Source organism: Psittacula echo (genome assembly GCF_963264785.1).
Source record: "Psittacula echo genome assembly, chromosome: 4".
Lineage (NCBI taxonomy): Eukaryota > Metazoa > Chordata > Aves > Psittaciformes > Psittacidae > Psittacula > Psittacula echo.
In genome coordinates, this window is record NC_137738.1 from 61307456 (window position 1) to 61325030 (window position 17575).

Genomic DNA, 17575 nt, shown 5'->3' on the forward strand with positions numbered 1-17575 from the left:
CTTTTAAGTCATTGTGTATGTGATAATCCAAATGTGGATTCAGTTATTCAGAGAACTATTTCAGGCATGACTCTGTTTTAACAAACCAGAACTAGCAACAAAACAAAATAAATAGATAAGTATTGTCTACTGTATTTTTGTGCAGCTTATGGTCTTTATTTGGGAGACACCTGGGTTGTAAACACTGTTCACTATTAATGATCTTGGACTGTAAGGTAAAAAGGGTTGTTTCCTCTAGTTAATGCTTGAGGATAGTCACTGATAAACAATACAGGTAAACTTAAGAGAAGTTGCCCAGTAGAATAATAATTTTACTTTTCTCTGTGCCAAAAGGCCAAGGCTTTTTTCATGGGGTAGTTTTGTTTTAGCGGTTTGGTTTGATTTGGTTTTATTTGTGGGGTGTGTGTGTGTGTGTGTGTGTTTGGTTTTTTTAATTGATATTGCCATGGCTTTCACAAAGATTTCTGCATAGATAAGTATGGACTTGAAAAAAAGCAGCAAAAATAATTCAGCATAGGGTGTTGTAAAATAATTAGTGTTCATTCTTTGCACAGATGGCAGAATCTGTACTGCAAAATGCAACTGTGCAAAATGTAACTTTTTTAGTTTTTGTGTCTCCTCTTTTTTATCATGGTTCTTAGAGGCCTGTAAGTTGAAAAGCTATGTAAGTATTTCAGAAACTGCTCTCTGGAATAGATGGTAGTGCCACTTTCAATGTCTTTTCCTCATCTCCTGAAGTTGTCATTTATATTATTACTGGTAAATGTATTTTACAGAAGCTGCAAGCATGAGGATGTTCATTCTGTGTTGAGGTACAAAATACTAAATGCTTAGAATTAACATCTTCCCATATGTTTATAAGAAAAATTAAATGAAACAAGAAGAGCTTTGAATGCAAGAAGACCTAAGGCATGTGTTTGCTTTTGACAGTGAGGTTCGAAGTTAGTTAGGGCTTAATGTGTGTATTCAGTGAGTGTGTGGAGTTTCTGGTTTTTTGTTGTTGTTGTTAGTGATACTGCCTTTCCTATGAAAGATACTCCTGTAATAATTTTGAAGATTAAGTGCTTATTAGAAACTCTAGTCTCTATTTCTTTTATTTAACTGGAGGAGAGTGAGAAATTGAGGAGAAACTGTACTTTGTTTCAATTTAAAGTATTTCTTGAATGAGTCTGGTTTGTATAGCTATTAGTTAGCAAACTGACTGATAATATATTCACAAAAGTGAATTAGCAGTAAATAAAGAGTTCTGGTCCACTGGAAGACAGGATCAGTATAAAAATAGATATTTCCCCAAGGCTTACATTGTTACAAGTCAATTTAAACTGCTATGTTAATAAGTCTGCAAAAGAAGTATTTTGCTGTTATACAAGTACAGTTTAGCTTGAGAGAAGCAAAATGCTGTGCCAGCATAATTTTATTTTCTATTTCAAGAATTACTAGCTTTATTGCAAAAAGAAATCCTGTCACTTCATCCCAGCTCTCAAATGTTCCTAGCAGTGCACTTTGTGTGAGCTTTTTATGAATACTTTTTAAAATTAAAACTAAAATACTTCTAACATGAGTTATAATACAAGTATAATGAGTTGTAATAGTGGAAGAAGAGTTGTCTACACAATGAAATGGTATAAGTTAGTGTCCTTCTCTTAACCTGAAGTTATACAACGTTGATACCCTTAAGATATTAAGGTATAGGAGCCAGATAAGCAGTGTGTTCTTTCTGTGCTAATCATAGGCTCTCTTTTAGTTGATTATTTGTCTAAATATTTTCAGTTGTAGGGAAACCAAAGTTTTACTGTTTTACTTTACAACGTTGCCTAGCAAGGCTGATTTCAAAGTTTCACTGTACTTCATGAGAAATCACACCTGTGGAATCTGACACCTAAATGAGAAGCTTAAACAATCTTTTGAATACTTTCAAATGCTAATTTTAATTTCTCAGCTTTTCATAAAAGAGAAACAAGAAAAGCTTGTGAAACTAAGATGACTCTTTTTAAGCATGTTGTATCTTTCAGTATGTTTTTATAGGCTTTCATTTGAGATGTAATAATTTTAAACCTCTTTGTGAAACAGAATGAACTACCACAAAAAAGAAAAGAAAGTAGCATTTGTGTAACTGTCTTATAAGTAATGATACATCTGCAGATTTGTTTTTTGTTTTCTTTTTTTAATTTTCTGTGAAACTTCAAAACATTTTCTTCAGTTCTTAAATATAGGATATGTTATTTGTTTAACAAGCGATAGCCGTACTTACAGGATATGTATTAAATGTTTTTTGGGAAAAAAAACCCTAGTTTTTCTTGTTTGGAAATATGTAACTACCAATTACAAGTGTAATTCAGTAGAGAGATTTCTGCTGAGAAGGAAGTGCTTGAATGGGTAGCATGAGAAACTTTTCAGTTGCTTTTAGGGGAAGAGCTATAGCAGTGAATTTGCAGCAAAATCTTGTGCTGGTAACAGCTGGTAGGTATTCATAACAACCTTTACATCCCTCCTCCCACCATTTCTGGTTTTGTGTTAATCTGCTACCAAATCAGGAAGGTAAACATACTTTTCTGTCTGTTGCTTGTGCTGTGGTTTTGCTTGTTCTTTAGACTTCAGTTAGCCAATCTTTGTCCATAAAGCAGATATTTCTTAGCTAGAACACTTCTCTGTGACAGGTACATCTGTGTTGTACTGATTTTGACCAGCGTCATGGATAGCTGGCTGTGGTACAGAAGTGATAAATGCAGGCTATATAGATACTGACCTCTCTTCCTTTGTAAGAATTGTTAAAATTCTTTGGTCTGAAATGATGGAAAAGGTTGCTACTGGTTTTGCTTTAATAGTGTTATGGCCATTTTTATCATGGATAAAAACCATCAGTGGATGGTTTTTTTCTTTTTGCCTTTTGTGTGGAAAAATAAAGGCTTTCAGCTTTGAAACATTAAGCGTTTGTGAGTCTAGTGACTCAGGATCAAACAAATGCAATCTGAGCTGTTTTTAGGGGGAGAGCTGTATTTTTTTAATTCTTTTTTTGCGTTGTTCAAAGAATTAATATCTATAACTTCAGTATATGATGGTTCTGATAAAGGAAGGGGTTTAGATCCAACACAGCTGCTTTTCATCAGTTGTGGAGAGACATAAGCAACCATACCCTGAAATTTTCATAGGCATCCTTTATGACAGGTGAAAACTAGATTTGGTATTTCTGATACATGAGTGGGGGAAATAACTAGTAAAAACTCAAAGCCAATTTTAAGGCTTCTTTATGTATGATACAATATAATAAAGTCATTGTTTTACTGGAAATATTATGGAAAAAGAATGTAATGCTCATTCATGCTCTAGGGCTTACCAGAAGTTAAGTGGCCGTGTTGAATTGTTTTTATTAAAGGAGAAAAATCCTGCAAATGTTCAGAAAATGCAATATTTTATTTTCTAATGCATGTGATCTCGTTCTTAGCTTTCTGACAGAATCAGGCCTATGTTGCCTTGCATTTATTTCTGAATTATATTTAAACCAGCCTTGGGGTTTTGAGGGGCAGAAGCTGTGTTTTTTCTAGGTTATCACATTCCTGTTCAGAAGTGTTTGAAGCGCCAAAAAGAAATAGTCAGCACCTCTTTTGTACTGTGTACACATGGCCCACACAAGTTTGATAAGTATGAGATGCATCAGAGTAGGCCTTCCAGGGATTCTATTGTTTTGGTAGTAGTGGTGGTCATTTTTGTTTGGATTTGATTGGTTGTGGGCTGTTTTGGGTTGTGGTTTTGTTTTTTTTTTCTGGTAATAGATTGTGACCTGGACTTCAGTGTGAGTTCTGCAGTGTTTACTGGCTTGTTACCCTGTCTGCACAACTGACTATACAAATACTCAGCCCCCTATGGTGCAGTATCCAGGATTCTAAACTATCACCCCCCTGAAACTGACTTTTGCATTATTACTCTTCATTGCTGGCCTGGTCCTACTCACACCGCTGCCCTCGTAGCAGTGCAGAGGTGGGGAATTGATGGCAGCCTGAATTTCCCCATTGACTTTCTCTGCTCTGCTATCAACAAGGACATTGTGAGGCTGAGGAGAAGTAGTGGGTCTCAAAGGAGGACATGAACTGCACAAAGGTAGAAAAAGGAGAAAAGCAAAAGGGAACACAGCATTCACAGTGCTACTTTATACTAAGTCTCTGCCATGAGAAGAGGTTGTCTAGGGATAGATAGAGCTAGATACAGATGCTTTCTATTGTTTTCACCATCTTGTGTGAGACATCCATGTGTTTAATGAAAACCGTGAAACTCCGAGGGAGCAAGCTTGGAGGTGTCTATCTTTGGCACAGGTAATCTGCCAACCGTATAACCTATTCATCTATTGCGGAGAGTTTGAAGTTTCAAGGCCTTTGTGTTTTGTATTCATTTTGAGATTCTTCCTCCTGGAATGTTACCATTTCTTCAGAAATGCAGCCACCTTCCAGACTTCCTGCTGAAGCAGGTGTGCCTTTCATCTTCAACCCCAACCACAAATCAGCTGGTTCTCTACCTTCCCTGTTCTCATCTCATGTAGCTTTTTCAGATGTTTGGTAGACTTGGATTCAGATTGAGAGAATCTTGGACTGTGTTTCTGTAAGTCTGTTTTACTTGGGTGTAAGTGATGCAGAGCCTGGGTTTTTTGGTTTGTTTTGTTTTTTTTTTTTACTGCCTTCTGCTTTCCTCCCTCCCCTTAAAATGTCATTTCCTGTAAGATGTGTAAGATCTAACTAAATTTCACAGTAAATTATCTCTAAAAACAGACTTAATTTTTAAAATTAACCTTAGTATTTGAGGGTTTTTTGCTTTGCGATTTGCAATGCTTCTACATTATTTTCTGCTAGTAAATGCCTGAGCTTGACAGATGCATTAATACAAAGGTGCCTTAACTCTGAAGAAAAGCTGTATTAGAAAAAGCATAGTACAAGGAAAGCAAAGTAGGTTAGTGAATTATACAGAGATATGCTGCTCTATTTTCATGTATATGAGCTGAGCATAATCAGAGGCAAAGAAGGTATTAAAATATCCAGGCTATCTAGTCTGTGAGGAGAGAATGGGAGGACAGGTGACATTGTCAGGTGTCCTTTTCTTTTCCCTTTGACTTACTCAGGAAAGTCTGTTATAAGCCCTCCTGCTCTATTCCTACACAACCCATGGGTTATGTGTTTCAAAAATGGATTACACATTTTTGTTTAATAGTTATCAGAGCTTTCTTGTTAGCTTAAGTGACAATACCTACTGACATCACCTGCTTTTAGGCTACACAGAAAACTTATATTTGGTAAGATAAATGCATTTTCATATTTGATTAAAGGAAAGAAAGTATTCTGTCTTGATGATTTTCTTCCCCTGAACCTTTTCCAGATAATTTGATGACCTAGAAAAATGAAGGGAGGTGATGTTAAGGAAACAGTGTACTTAAAGTGAAACTTCTGTTTTGTGAATGTTTTTAGTAAGTGAGAAGAATGTTTGTAAGGTATGGCTCCCTTGTATATGTTAAAACAGGAGGAAAAGACCTTTTAGGATCTGATAGATAATCTGAAGAGTGAAATACTGCTTTGTCATACAGTTTTCAAAATGTCCTGTTAACCTGCAACACTCAAGCAATGTGCTTTTATTTCTTTATCTTCAGAATGCTACTTTACTATAAAAACTAATGGATAAATTACAGCATAAAAGTAAATGTGTTAAATACACTACTCTCAAACCTAATCGTACAATGTTTGGGGAGGGATTCCCACTTTTTTTCTTGGGCTGCATCTGTAGCTCAATTTATAGTGTGACTTATGAATTAATATATTTTTTCAAACTAGAATTTACAGCTAAGTATACATAAGGAAGTTTTTCTTAATTGTTTTCTGATAGTGAACAGTTCTGTTGGCAGTTTGTTACAGTGCATATAGGCAAGCTGAGTTGAATTGATTTAATTCGTTTAAATTATAATAGTACTAAAAAGGGAGTGGCAAACCTAGGTTGCCAACCTTGAGGCCCATATCACTGTACTTGACTGTTACTAGTACTTGAGCTAGTTAGCATGATGTTTGCAATGATTCCATGTCTTATTTGGAATGGGCAGGCCAAGTAAAGCCTATTTGGTTTTGACATTTAAATTTTACAATCACCACTGCTTTGCTGTGGTATTACATAGTAACATGCCAACTGAATGCAAATTTGGAGGGTATTAATGTAAGATTAATGGGCACTTCATATGGTGGAGATATTTCAGGTAATGACTGTTGTGTAATTGCATAGGAAAATTATGACTACTCCAGATATATACATTCATGTTGAATGTTGTTACTTTGCTAATTGTGATGTGAAGAATATTTCCATGTATTTCTAGGTAGCGTCTGTCACTTACATTAAGTCAAAACAGTTCTAAAGTCTTATCTCTCCATATCCGATAGTTAACTTGTTCCTGAAAATAGTCTGAAAAGTCTAGTAAACTTATGTACCATCTTCAGTTGTGGATTTGTATTATATACCACAATCTGTCAAAATACCCAAGTAACCTCAGCATTGAACCACAATAACATTTTAACTGAGCATGGTGGCAGTGTGTAAAACATAAAAAAAAAAAAAAAAAAAGTACATTTTAATGACACCATACCAGTATTTCAAACTCTGTTCTCAAAAAGGCTGGCACTGAACTGTAGTAGTCAAATATGTATTGGAGTCCTCCTGAAGATCATGATAATTGTGATTATCTGTGGTTTTATTGTACACAAATAAGAACTATGAGATTAGATGGCCTAAAGTAATTTAGAGACAAGTCTTTAAATAGCTGAGAAATAGAGTAACTACCTGTAAAGGCTGTTTCTGAATAGCACGGTACAGTTATTTTTGAAGCGTTTATAATATCTTTTATCATCAATGGTGCTTCATGTTTGAGGCATGTTACAAAAACCCTAACTTCTTACAAAATTGGTTAACATTGCTCAGCAGTCAGCAGAGCTCTGCATGCATGTAGAGTCTTAGTCTTCCTGGAAACAAAGTAGAAGTAGAATTAATACTAAATTTTGAGAAGATTCCTTTCTGGCTGCAGACACAATGCTTATTAGAGCATGAGTCAGTAGAAAATACACTTCCTTTAATGTTAAGAAAATACACTTTGTATCCTTGACTTGTAGCTGTCTGTAAAGTACAGTTCATTTGATCAGATGTGATCAGATGTGATCAAATATGTATGTATGTGACAGATGTATGTGACAGATTAAGCCCTTAGTGAGTTTATCACTAAATGAAAAAGCTGTTGAGAGCAGTTGATGGCAGATCTACCATTCAGAGGAACCGTGACAAGCTGGAGCAATAGGCAAGCAGGTGCAGACAGGAACAAGTGCGAAGTCCTGCACCAGGAACAGGAAGAACCACATACATCCAGACAGGCTAGGGACTGACTGAGAAGCGGCTTTGTGGAAGTGGGTAATGGTGAATGACAAGCTGAATTAAAAGTCTATTGTGTGTGTTGCAAAATTGAAGATTAACCAGGGAGCTGCTTTTGCCCTGTGTCCCCTAGAATATAGCCAGATGGTGAGTAATTCTTCCCCTCGGCTCAGCACTTGTAAAGCTTTGCTGGGAATGCTGTTGGCCTCTTTGAGACTCCAGGACAAAGGAATCTTTGACAAATAGAAAAGAGTCCAGCAGAGTGCTGCTAGGATGATTAGGGGCTGTAGCATATGCTAGAGTGCAAAGAATTGTCTTGTTTAGGCTGAAGGTGAGAAGGCTAAGGATGGACCTAATAGCTGCTTTCCATTGCCTAGAAGGAAGGCTGGTAGACTAGATGGAGTCAGATTGCTCTCAGGCATGCCTCCATTGGCAGTAGAGTTGTACAATTACAAAAGAAAACGGTTACAAGTTTCTGCGGGAGGAAGTCTGGGATATTTGGGCAGAGGAAGTGAGAGTGGTTGAATGGAAACCTGTGGGGATGGTCAAAACATGACTGGGCAAGGCCTTGAGCAAACTCATTTGACTTTGTGTAGACAGCTCTTCAGATTTATTTTTTTTTTTTTGGGTGGGGGAGGGGAGGTGGGGTCAGGAGCTTTTATTCCAAAGTTTGACCTCCAAAGGCACTTCCAATTTAAAGTTTTTCTGTGGTTCTGTTACATCAGTTGGAGAGTCTCGTCTCTGCTGGTTTCAGCTGGGACAGAGTTCATTTTCTTTGTAGGAGCTGGTACAGTCTGAGAGCAATGCTGTTAACACACCGATGTTTTACTTGTTGCTAAGTAGTGCTTACCCTAACCAAGGGCTTCTTGGTCTCTCATGCTCTACATGAGCACTGTGTGCTCTGCATGAGACCCACTACAGTCTTGTAGTTAATGTTATGGTTGGTTCTGTGCAAGTGCTTCTAGCTGTGCATTATTTCTATGGTTCATATGGTTACTAGACAGTGGTGAACCACTGAGAATACACAAAAGATTTGTGTTTTTTAAACTCGAGGATTGGACACATTTTTATGCAAGCTGCAAATTGGTATTGCTTGCATAGAGCTAGAGATACATTTCAAATTTATACAAATAAATGGCTTTAAGAAGACACCATGAATAGTACCGATAAAAAGTCATGCATGTGTGCATCTCTGTAGTATTGAAGGATAACGTCTGTCTGGTATCATTTAGTGACTGCATTTGTAATAAATACTTGTAAGTGACTTATTTGCGAAGTGGTGGATTTTTCACCTGGATCTCACCTGCATAATTTGATTATTAATTTTCTGCTCTTTGACATCAAATGCAGTGAAAAGTTTTATATTTCCTTTTAGGCGAAGTTACATAGCAACCACCCTCTCTTGTTTAAGAAATATGATTAGTAGTCATATGAAGCTTTTATACTGTCACTAATCTCACTTCTGTTTGGATCATATTACTATTAAATATTGTTGTTCAGATATGAGCATTTCCCTTTTGCAAGTACTGTTTTTTGCTAATACAGAAACTCTTTAACACATTGGTCAAGCACTTTCTTGAAAACAGATGGGTTGTGGAAAACAAAAGTAATCAGATTTAGCTATTACAAGAGTTTAGATACTAGGTAGACTGCATAAGCTTTTCACAAGGGAGGGAGATGGGTGTGTAAAGTGCTTTTGCTAATAGGTAGGGAAATGTTCTTGTTTACTGGCTTGGCGAAAACTCAGTTTTGTTTTGATTGTCAAACTTCCGGCACCTTCTGTCTTTAAGAACTGTCTAGCCAAAGCGCTGATTGGTTCTTATAGCTCATCATAGCACTAAAGCTTTCTTAAGTCTGTTTTGCATATAAAGAAGGTACACACAGAAATGCGAGAATGAGGAATCCTTTCACTTATATTTTCAAGGGGATTGGTGGTGGTTGTGCTGGGAGGGGGGGGTGTTGTTCAGTTGTGTTAGGTTTTTTTGTTTGTTTTAAGCTTTGAGTCTTAAGGTTTCTGCAAAAGTTAATTTTAGATTTTGGAGCTTTAGGCTTCTGGCATTCAGTCAATGCCCCTAATGCTAATAAAAGTTTTTGCCAGGTCATGTATATCAGTATGTAAACTGGATAACCTTTTCCTGCTGCTTGCTTTAAAAACTTGTGTTAATTTTCTTACACTCAACTCAGTTTCCCATAGTAAAAATACTACATCCATTCAAAGATTTTTGGAGGACAGCAGCACAAGGTTATGAGGATGAATTAGCGTAGATGTCTTCAGACAGTGCTGTACACACAGTGGAGGTGTGTCTTGAGATGTGTGACTCCATTATTTCTAGCTAATTTATTAGAAATTTTTTCATTCCAAGGATATAAGGTAGATTGACAAAGCATACTTGATCATGAAAATGCAACAAGTCTCCTTGTTAACTGTTGCAGATTTATTGCTGTTACTTTTAGAAAATATTAGAAATTTAAATATCTTGATAAAACAATAGATTGTCTTGAGCAATGTCTCACTGTTCAGAGAACAATAAATTTGTACATTTACTGCCTTAAATAAGATTGCCTGCGTAATTTCTGGGAGGTGAGGAAGTTGGAATGAAGAAGTGAATTAACTGTACATTACTAATGTTTAATGCTTTTATCCTTCAAAGATTCACTTGTTTGCCATATATGTCACAAGGGAAAATCTTTTTAAGCTGTTACTGTCTGTTATTTGTTCAGAATTCCATGTTCCTCTGATCCATAAGATGTGTTTGCTCATTTCTGTTGAATTTTGAGAACAGTAAGCTGTTCACTCAACTTTCCTAGTTACTGCAATAGTAAACAAGTAAATGAAGTTATGTTTGTTTCATTTATGTTTAAGTAGGATGTCTCCAAATATGTAAATTCCTTATTTAAGAGTCTGCTGAAGCTAACTAGCTTAAGTAGGCTTTGTTTATTTTGGTTTGTGTATCACATAATTAGTCATTTTATCAACTGAGTATATAGTCAGAAGTGGTAACTGAAGTATAAATGAATCAGTGTCTACTGTCCACACAGTCTGTAGTGAAAGTTGTAAGCCGTTCTCAATGCTGTCTCCAATGACGAGGGAAGTGTGCTAGATCTTCACCTCCCCACTGATGGAGTTTGTGAGGAGGATGTGGTCAGTCATTCTTTGTGTCAGACTTTGTAAGAATAAACCTCTGAGTGTAGGCTGGGGTTCTCAAATGCAGGCTTGCTTGGGCGCAGTCAGAGCCAAGATCATCACTGTCACAGTCACCTGCTGAGCTCCCTAGCTGGTGAGCTATGGGGTGGTGCCCTGTGTCCAAGCAGCTTCTCATCTCAGGCAGGTGCCTGCATGGTGATGCTGACTGCTGCTCACATAAGTGCTTGTCAAGAGGCACTTGTCTCTCAGGAAACAAAAGTGTGGAAGTACTTTGAGATAAGTATCAGGAAATGCTCCTACAGAATACCTGACAGGAGTTTATCTGCCATTTCTTGGAAATTCCTGCCTTATCACATTCAGTCAGGAAAAGCAATGCATTGTAAAACCTGCAATATATATTAACCATGTCTTTTAGTGCACTGACAGGCATCTATGCTGTACATGGGAGTGAAGCAAATCTCAGACTCTTTCAATTTTCTGCAGTTGTTTTAATTGTTATTAGCAGTTTTGGAAGTGGGAAGATCCTTTGTTCTGTGAATAAATTTCCTGAATTTCACCTTACCTCAAGGAGGCTGAATTCTGTAATTGTTATACCACCAGGTTTCTTGAAACTTGTCTGAATATTGTGCTGAGGAGGGAAAATTGGAAAAACTGCTCCTGAATAAACATTGCTGTCTTGGGTGTCTTGAGGAGTTAGAGCCTGTAACAGATCTTATTTCTTGCTTTTCCCTTTCTAAAGCTGCCTTCTCTAGTAAGGCTAGCAGCAGCTTTATTCATCTTAGCTCTTGATATCCCTTTCTGTCACTTTTGGTATTTGTTATTTCCTTGATTTGAGTAGTGGATTTGCATGTATAAAAGCCTTTGTGGCTCTAGACTGTGCTGTCCTTAATAATTTTAAACACAATAAGCTATTCAGTTCTTGTAATGTCTGAACAGGATGAAATGGTATGCTGCCTTGGGCTACTTTACTAAACCTAGTTACTTGGATAATATTAACAAAAATGTGTTTCAAACATAACCTTTTATTTTCAGGTTGTGTCATGAAACCGGCAGTATATTTTCTGATTATATTGTACATTGCTGAAGATTATTTTAAGGTTTACATATACAAATGTAAACCCCTCAAGAAGTTTTTCTATGATTTTAGTTTCTTTACTTTACACCTATTATTCGTATATAGTTAAGAAAAATATGGTATTCTTAATAAACTTTGAGAATGTGGACCAGTAGCAGTGGGGGTTGGGGTGGGGGAACAGACACTATTGAGGTAACAAAATCCGTATTGTGGCCCAATATTTCCCTAACAGTGGGAGATACAATATGAATTCAGGTTGCTTTCTCTTTCAGTTTGGTAAGTTGCCACATTACAGTTTTTATAGGAGACTGCAGGTGACTTACCTTTGGCTTCAGAACAAATAGGGAAGAGAAATGTAGGGAAAAGCTATCAGGAGAACTGGCTACCCTGGATTTGGAGAAGGCTGAGGTTCTTAATGAGTTCTTTGCCTCAGTCTTCACTAGCAAATGCTCTGACCACACCACCCATGTCTTGAAAGGCAGATGCAGGGACTGTGAGAATGAAGACCCTAGGCCCACTGTAGGAGAGGATCTGATTAAAGACCATCTTAAGAACCTGAACGTGCACAAGTCAATGGGACCTGATGAAATCCACCATGGGTCCTGAAGGAGCTGGCGAATGAAGTTGCTAAGCCACTGGCCATTATATTTAAAAAAACATGGCAGTCGGGTGAAGTTCCCAAAGGCTGGAAAAAGGGAAATATACCCCAATTTTCAAGAAGGAGAAAATGGATTATCCAGAGAACTAAAGACCAGTCAGTCTCACCTCTGTGCCCGGCAAAATCTTGGAGCAGATTCTCCTGGAAGGCATGCTAAGGCACATGAAAAACAACAAGGTGCTTGGTGACAGCCAGCATGGCTTCACTAAGGGGAAATCCTGCCTGACCAATTTGGTGGCCTTCTATGATGGGGCTACAGAAGTGATGGACAGGGGTAGAGCGGTTGATGTCATCTACCTGGACTTGTGCAAAGCATTTGACACTGTCCCACATGACATCCTTGTCTCTAAATTGGAGAGACATCAATTTGATGGGTGGATCACTTGGTGGATACAGAACTGGCCGGATGGCCGCATGCAAAGAGTTGTGGTCAATGGCTTCATGTCCGGCTGGAGACCAGTAACAAGTGGTGGCCCTCAGGGGTCAGTGTTGGGACCAGTCTTGTTCAACAGCTTTGTCTGTGACATGAACAGTGGGATTGAGTGCGCCCTCAGCAAGTTTGCCAATGACACCAAGCTGTGTGGTTCGGTTGATACGCTGGAGGGAAGGAATGCCATCCAGAGGAACCTTGACACGCTTGTGAGGTGGGCTGATGCCAACCTTACGAAGTTTAACCATGCCAAGTGTGAGGTCCTACACCTGGGTCGGAGCAATCCCAGGCATAGCTACAGGTGTTGGGCAGAGAAGAGATTCAGAGCAGCCCTGTGGAGGACGACCTGGGGGTGTTGGTCGATGAGAAAATGAACACGAGCCGGCTTCAGTATGCGCTTGCAGCCCAGAAAGCCAACCGTATCCTGGGCTACATCAAGAGAAGTGTGACCAGCAGGTTGAAGGAGGTGATCTTGCCCCTCTACTCTGCTCTCGGGAGACCTCACTTGGAGTATTGTGTGCAGTTCTGGTGTCCTCAACATAAAAAAGACATGGAACTGTTGGAACAAGTCGAGAGGAGGGCCATGAAGATGATGAGGGGAGTGGAGCACCTCCCGTATGCAGACAGGCTGAGAAAGTTGGGGCTGTTCAGCCTGGAGAAGAGAAGGCTGCGTGGAGACCTCATAGCAGCCTTCCAGTATCTGAAGGGGGCCTGTAAGGATGCTGGGGATGGACTTTTCACTTGGGACTGTAGTGGTAGGACAAGGGGTAACGGGTTAAAACTTAAACAGGGGAAGTTTAGATTGGATGTAAGGAAGAAGTTCTTTCCTGAGAGGGTGGTGAGGCACTGGAATGGGTTGCCCAGGGAAGTTGTGAATGCTCCATCCTTGGCGGTTTTCAAGGCCAAGTTGGACAGAGCCTTGGGTGACCTGGTTTAGTGTGAGGTGTCCCTGCCCATGGCAGGGGTTTTGGAACTAGATGATCTTAAGGTCCTTTCCAACCCTAACTATTCTATGATTCTATGAAAATAAATTCATATAGGTCAAACTTACATAAGGAAATTCTGCATGCTTTTTATGTTTTTCCAATCCTGTCTCATTTACCTCTGGGCTGGAAAAGAATATGTGTCATTAATATTAACAAAATCTAATTTTACCTTCACAGATAAATTTGAGCAGTTTTGGGCAATAAATCGAAAACTCATGGAGTATCCTCCTGAAGATAGTGGATTTCGATACATCCCATTTAGAATTTATCAGGTAGGAGAAAATGAAATAAAACCACTATTACCAAAGTTTCCCACTGACGTGTCATATATCGTAATCTGTTTTCAGAATTATACATTCCCTTTTCTAACATTATGGTATAACTTTATATGCTCATCATTGCTGGATCTTTGAGTTGTAAAAATTAGCAAATTAGTTATATATGGACTGCATTTGTAATAATATGTATAATTACCATTTGTAACTGTGTAATACTTAAGAATGTACTAAGGCTGATATAGATTATGTTTGGGGCTTTGTTTTTAAAAGGCTAATTCTATCATTAAAAATAACTGCTAACTGTGAAGACTGCTTTGAGTGCAGAATGACCTCAGATATTTCAGGAGCAACACTTTTCCCTCAATCACTGTATACGCTTCTTTTCTTGTTAGCCTTATAAGGTGAAAGTAATGGCGTAGGTCTTGCATGTAGTTCTTTCATTCATCTTGTAGTTGTGTATTATACAATCCAAAACTGGATTTGAATATTTTTTGTTTTAATTTGCCAGTGCACCTGTTTTTCTCAGTGGTTTATTTGGAGACTTATTCCTTGGAATCCTTCACAATTTTTTTATATCCCCTTAGTTTTTTATAGCATTGAAGTCAAAATGAAGTTTGGAATTATGTATAGTTAAAAGTTTATACAGAATTAATGAAGCCTCTCCGCAAATGAAACAGTTCTGCTCTGTTCTGTCTTCAAAACATTTTCATCTATTTACGTTTAAGTTTTGCACCTGTAACTATCAAAAATCCTTTATTCGTAGTACTGAGTAGTCTGATACTACCTTTGGAACAGGCTTTAATGACCATGCAAAGCTATACAAGCTTACAGTGAGACTGAAGTAACTTTTAGTGTTAGATTTAAGACATTTACTGTCATAGTGAAACTTAGATTGAGAACGGAAGTCAGTTATTTTGTTAGAGATCATAGCAGATGGCAAGGTTTTTATAAGCATCAAAAAATATGTATGAGGAAAAGTAGTTCACCCACAGCATTTTGTTTGTTTGGTAACTAAGTTGGCTTTTTGTTTGCTGATAGGCTTGGGGGTGTTTTTGTTTGTTTTTGTTTTGTTAGGGTTTTTGTTTTAAGTCCTTTCATAGAAATCAGGTAAATGGGTTTGCAAAAATTGAGGTTTTGCTGTCTGAATAAGGTACAGACCTTTAAGCCATGAGTGAAATTTTCTATATCACATGATTTCAAGCTAGTAAAGCTTTTTTTTTTTTAATAGAAAAAAATAGAAAAAAAAAAGGAGAGAAAAAAGGCAATTCAGGAATATATATCCCTTCAGCCAGTAGTATGTATTTTCATTCTCATTATCTTTTCCACTGGAAACCCTTACTTGCTATAGTTTAAACCAAAAATATCTAACTAAGAATGAAGAACCAGGCATAAATAAAGATGATCCTGAGACAGCCTTTGTGAAGGTTGATGTGTATTATTTTCAGTAATGCTTCTCTTAATATTTCTGAATGTAATGTTCCTCTTTTTAAAAAAAGTGGATGCAGGTGTTTCTAGCTTTTTTTGCTTGGTTTGGTCTGTGTACTGATTACTGCTCATCATAAAAGTCTGTGTGTTTAAAGTAATTTTCAGAAAACATTAGGGAGGGTGAGATTATTATTTAATTCCGAGCAAGGAATTGTTTCCTGTAATTTTAACATAATCCTACAGTACTTGGTGAGACTTGCATATGCTGAAGTAACCACCTCCAAAGTATTCTTAAGATGTATTTAACCCCCACCTGACTGGATTAAATTTCTATTAGTGCTGGTAGAAGTCAGCTATGCATTCTAGTTGGTTGCTTGCATATCCTTACATAAATACCTGAAAACCAATTTAGCCTGGATTTGTGTTACAGTGGATATTTATTCACCATGTGTTTTTATAGATACTTAAGGATAGGCAGGTGGATGGCAGGAAATATTAGGCATTGTCTTCAATGGAAAAGAGTTCCTCCTCTTAGTCTCTATACCTTCCATTACCCCAAAATTATTAGAAGGAAATTCTGTGAAGGGAACTGATTAGATTATGTTTGGGCAGTATGAGGTGGATGAATTTGTTTTCCTTCAAAGAAATGTACTAGATTATGATATTGACTAAGAAAAATCAGCTTCGGGAATTACTAAATGTATCTGGAGAAGCTGCTGCAGGAAGAACTGTATGCGATAAAGTGACCGGATGTGCTTTTCACTGGAGGCTTGATATTTTCAAAACTCAAAATACTCTTTCAGTTGTAAAGCTTGTCTATTGAAATACATTTCTAAAGAATAATATGAATCATACCTTGTGTGATATCCAAATCTGATGGTGTGTGTGGGAGAAAAAGATGGCAAAAATATGAATATTGTACTTGAGTAAGTCAGAGCTAAACTAACCACAGGAAATTGTAAAAGCCCTTGTCCAGCACCTCTTCTTTTAAGTGTAGCAGTCAAGATTGGACCAGAATCCAGGCATCTACTGTAGAAGATGAAGTAAAAGAGTATTGCTAAGGATCAACTCATTTGCAGTTTTAAAAGTTGGCTGAGAGATCTTGGAGATTTTGTTACCAGCTGTCATAGTGTGAGCTGTGTCATCATGGAGCTTGCACACATGAACCTTTGACAAAGGTGGAAACTTTTTCTACCAGAGATGGTTTAAAAATAGTGATTTTTTTTTTTTTGACACTTTTGCTTACATGTGTCCAAAAAACCAAAAAATAAGGTTCCCCATGTCACTACTTGAGAAGTATAAGCTGCTGTGTCTTCAGTTGACAGGTGCATGAAAACTTTCTTGCTTTTTTATCTAATAGTACTGTTGAATAGAGTGCTTTTTTTCACTTGTGCTTTAAAAAGCATTCACTTACATGTTGAAAAGCATTGCTTTTCTTGTACAGTACTAGAACTAGTTTGGCTTGAGGACTTTTTCCCCATGTTCATAAGACTAGCTGGTTTTGCACTTTCTAATTGAGCAAAATATATAGCTGGTAGATGGCAGGAAGTTTTCATCAGTCTTTGGCTCCAGGCACTATGACAGGGCCTATTAGTCAGGCACTGAAGAGGAGTCTCTATGTGCTGATGGAGATTGATGAACCCTGATGAACCACTCTGAGTCTCATTTGTTGTGCACTTAGTTTGCACTCATCCACGAGTTTTGGTATCTTGCTCCTGCTCTGTGTCATGCTTACCCACTTGCTCTTGCTTGCTCTTGTCAATCTTCCTCCTTTCCTCTGGAGCCTGCCCTATGGGTATATTGTATTTCCAGCTGTAAGTAGCATTTCATTCTTGAGAATAAAATAACAAAAGTATGTAGAAGAAAACATATTTAAACTACTCATTACATGTTTTTGTGTGCTTTTCTAGAGTTGCACTTGGCTTAAGGCAGGCTGTCTGTTGGTTGTTTGCCAGCCCAAAACCGGATGGTCTGGAATTATTTGTTCGCTTGTTTCTTTACTTGGGTACCAGAGATGGCACTAGAACGTGGTACTGGAATGAGCATTTCCTTTGCCTCTATTTTCTAAGGGTTTTGATTAGGTTATTAGTTTTATTGTCTAATTACTTAATAGGCCTTAGCTTTGAGCAGGTTTTTCCTATCGTAAGTCTCTCAAGATCTTGTGATTAAATTGTGCACTCACAAATTGTTAGGATGTTTAT

The 17575-nt window shown here is 37.6% G+C and overlaps 1 protein-coding gene across 7 annotated transcripts in view; it reads left to right on the forward strand.

Moving 5' to 3' along the window:
• The window catches only part of ATG5 (autophagy related 5), a 107164-nt gene that overhangs the window by 17487 nt on the left and 72102 nt on the right, over window positions 1–17575 (forward strand). For all 7 annotated transcript variants that reach the window (XR_013956551.1, XR_013956552.1, XM_080614933.1 and 4 more), the window contains exon 6: window positions 13849–13943. Coding sequence is in view for 5 of the 7 variants with exons in the window: in XM_080614933.1 (XP_080471059.1) it covers window positions 13849–13943 (95 nt within the window). In the remaining 2 variants the exon portion in view is untranslated. The remainder of the gene's footprint in view (window positions 1–13848; window positions 13944–17575) is intronic.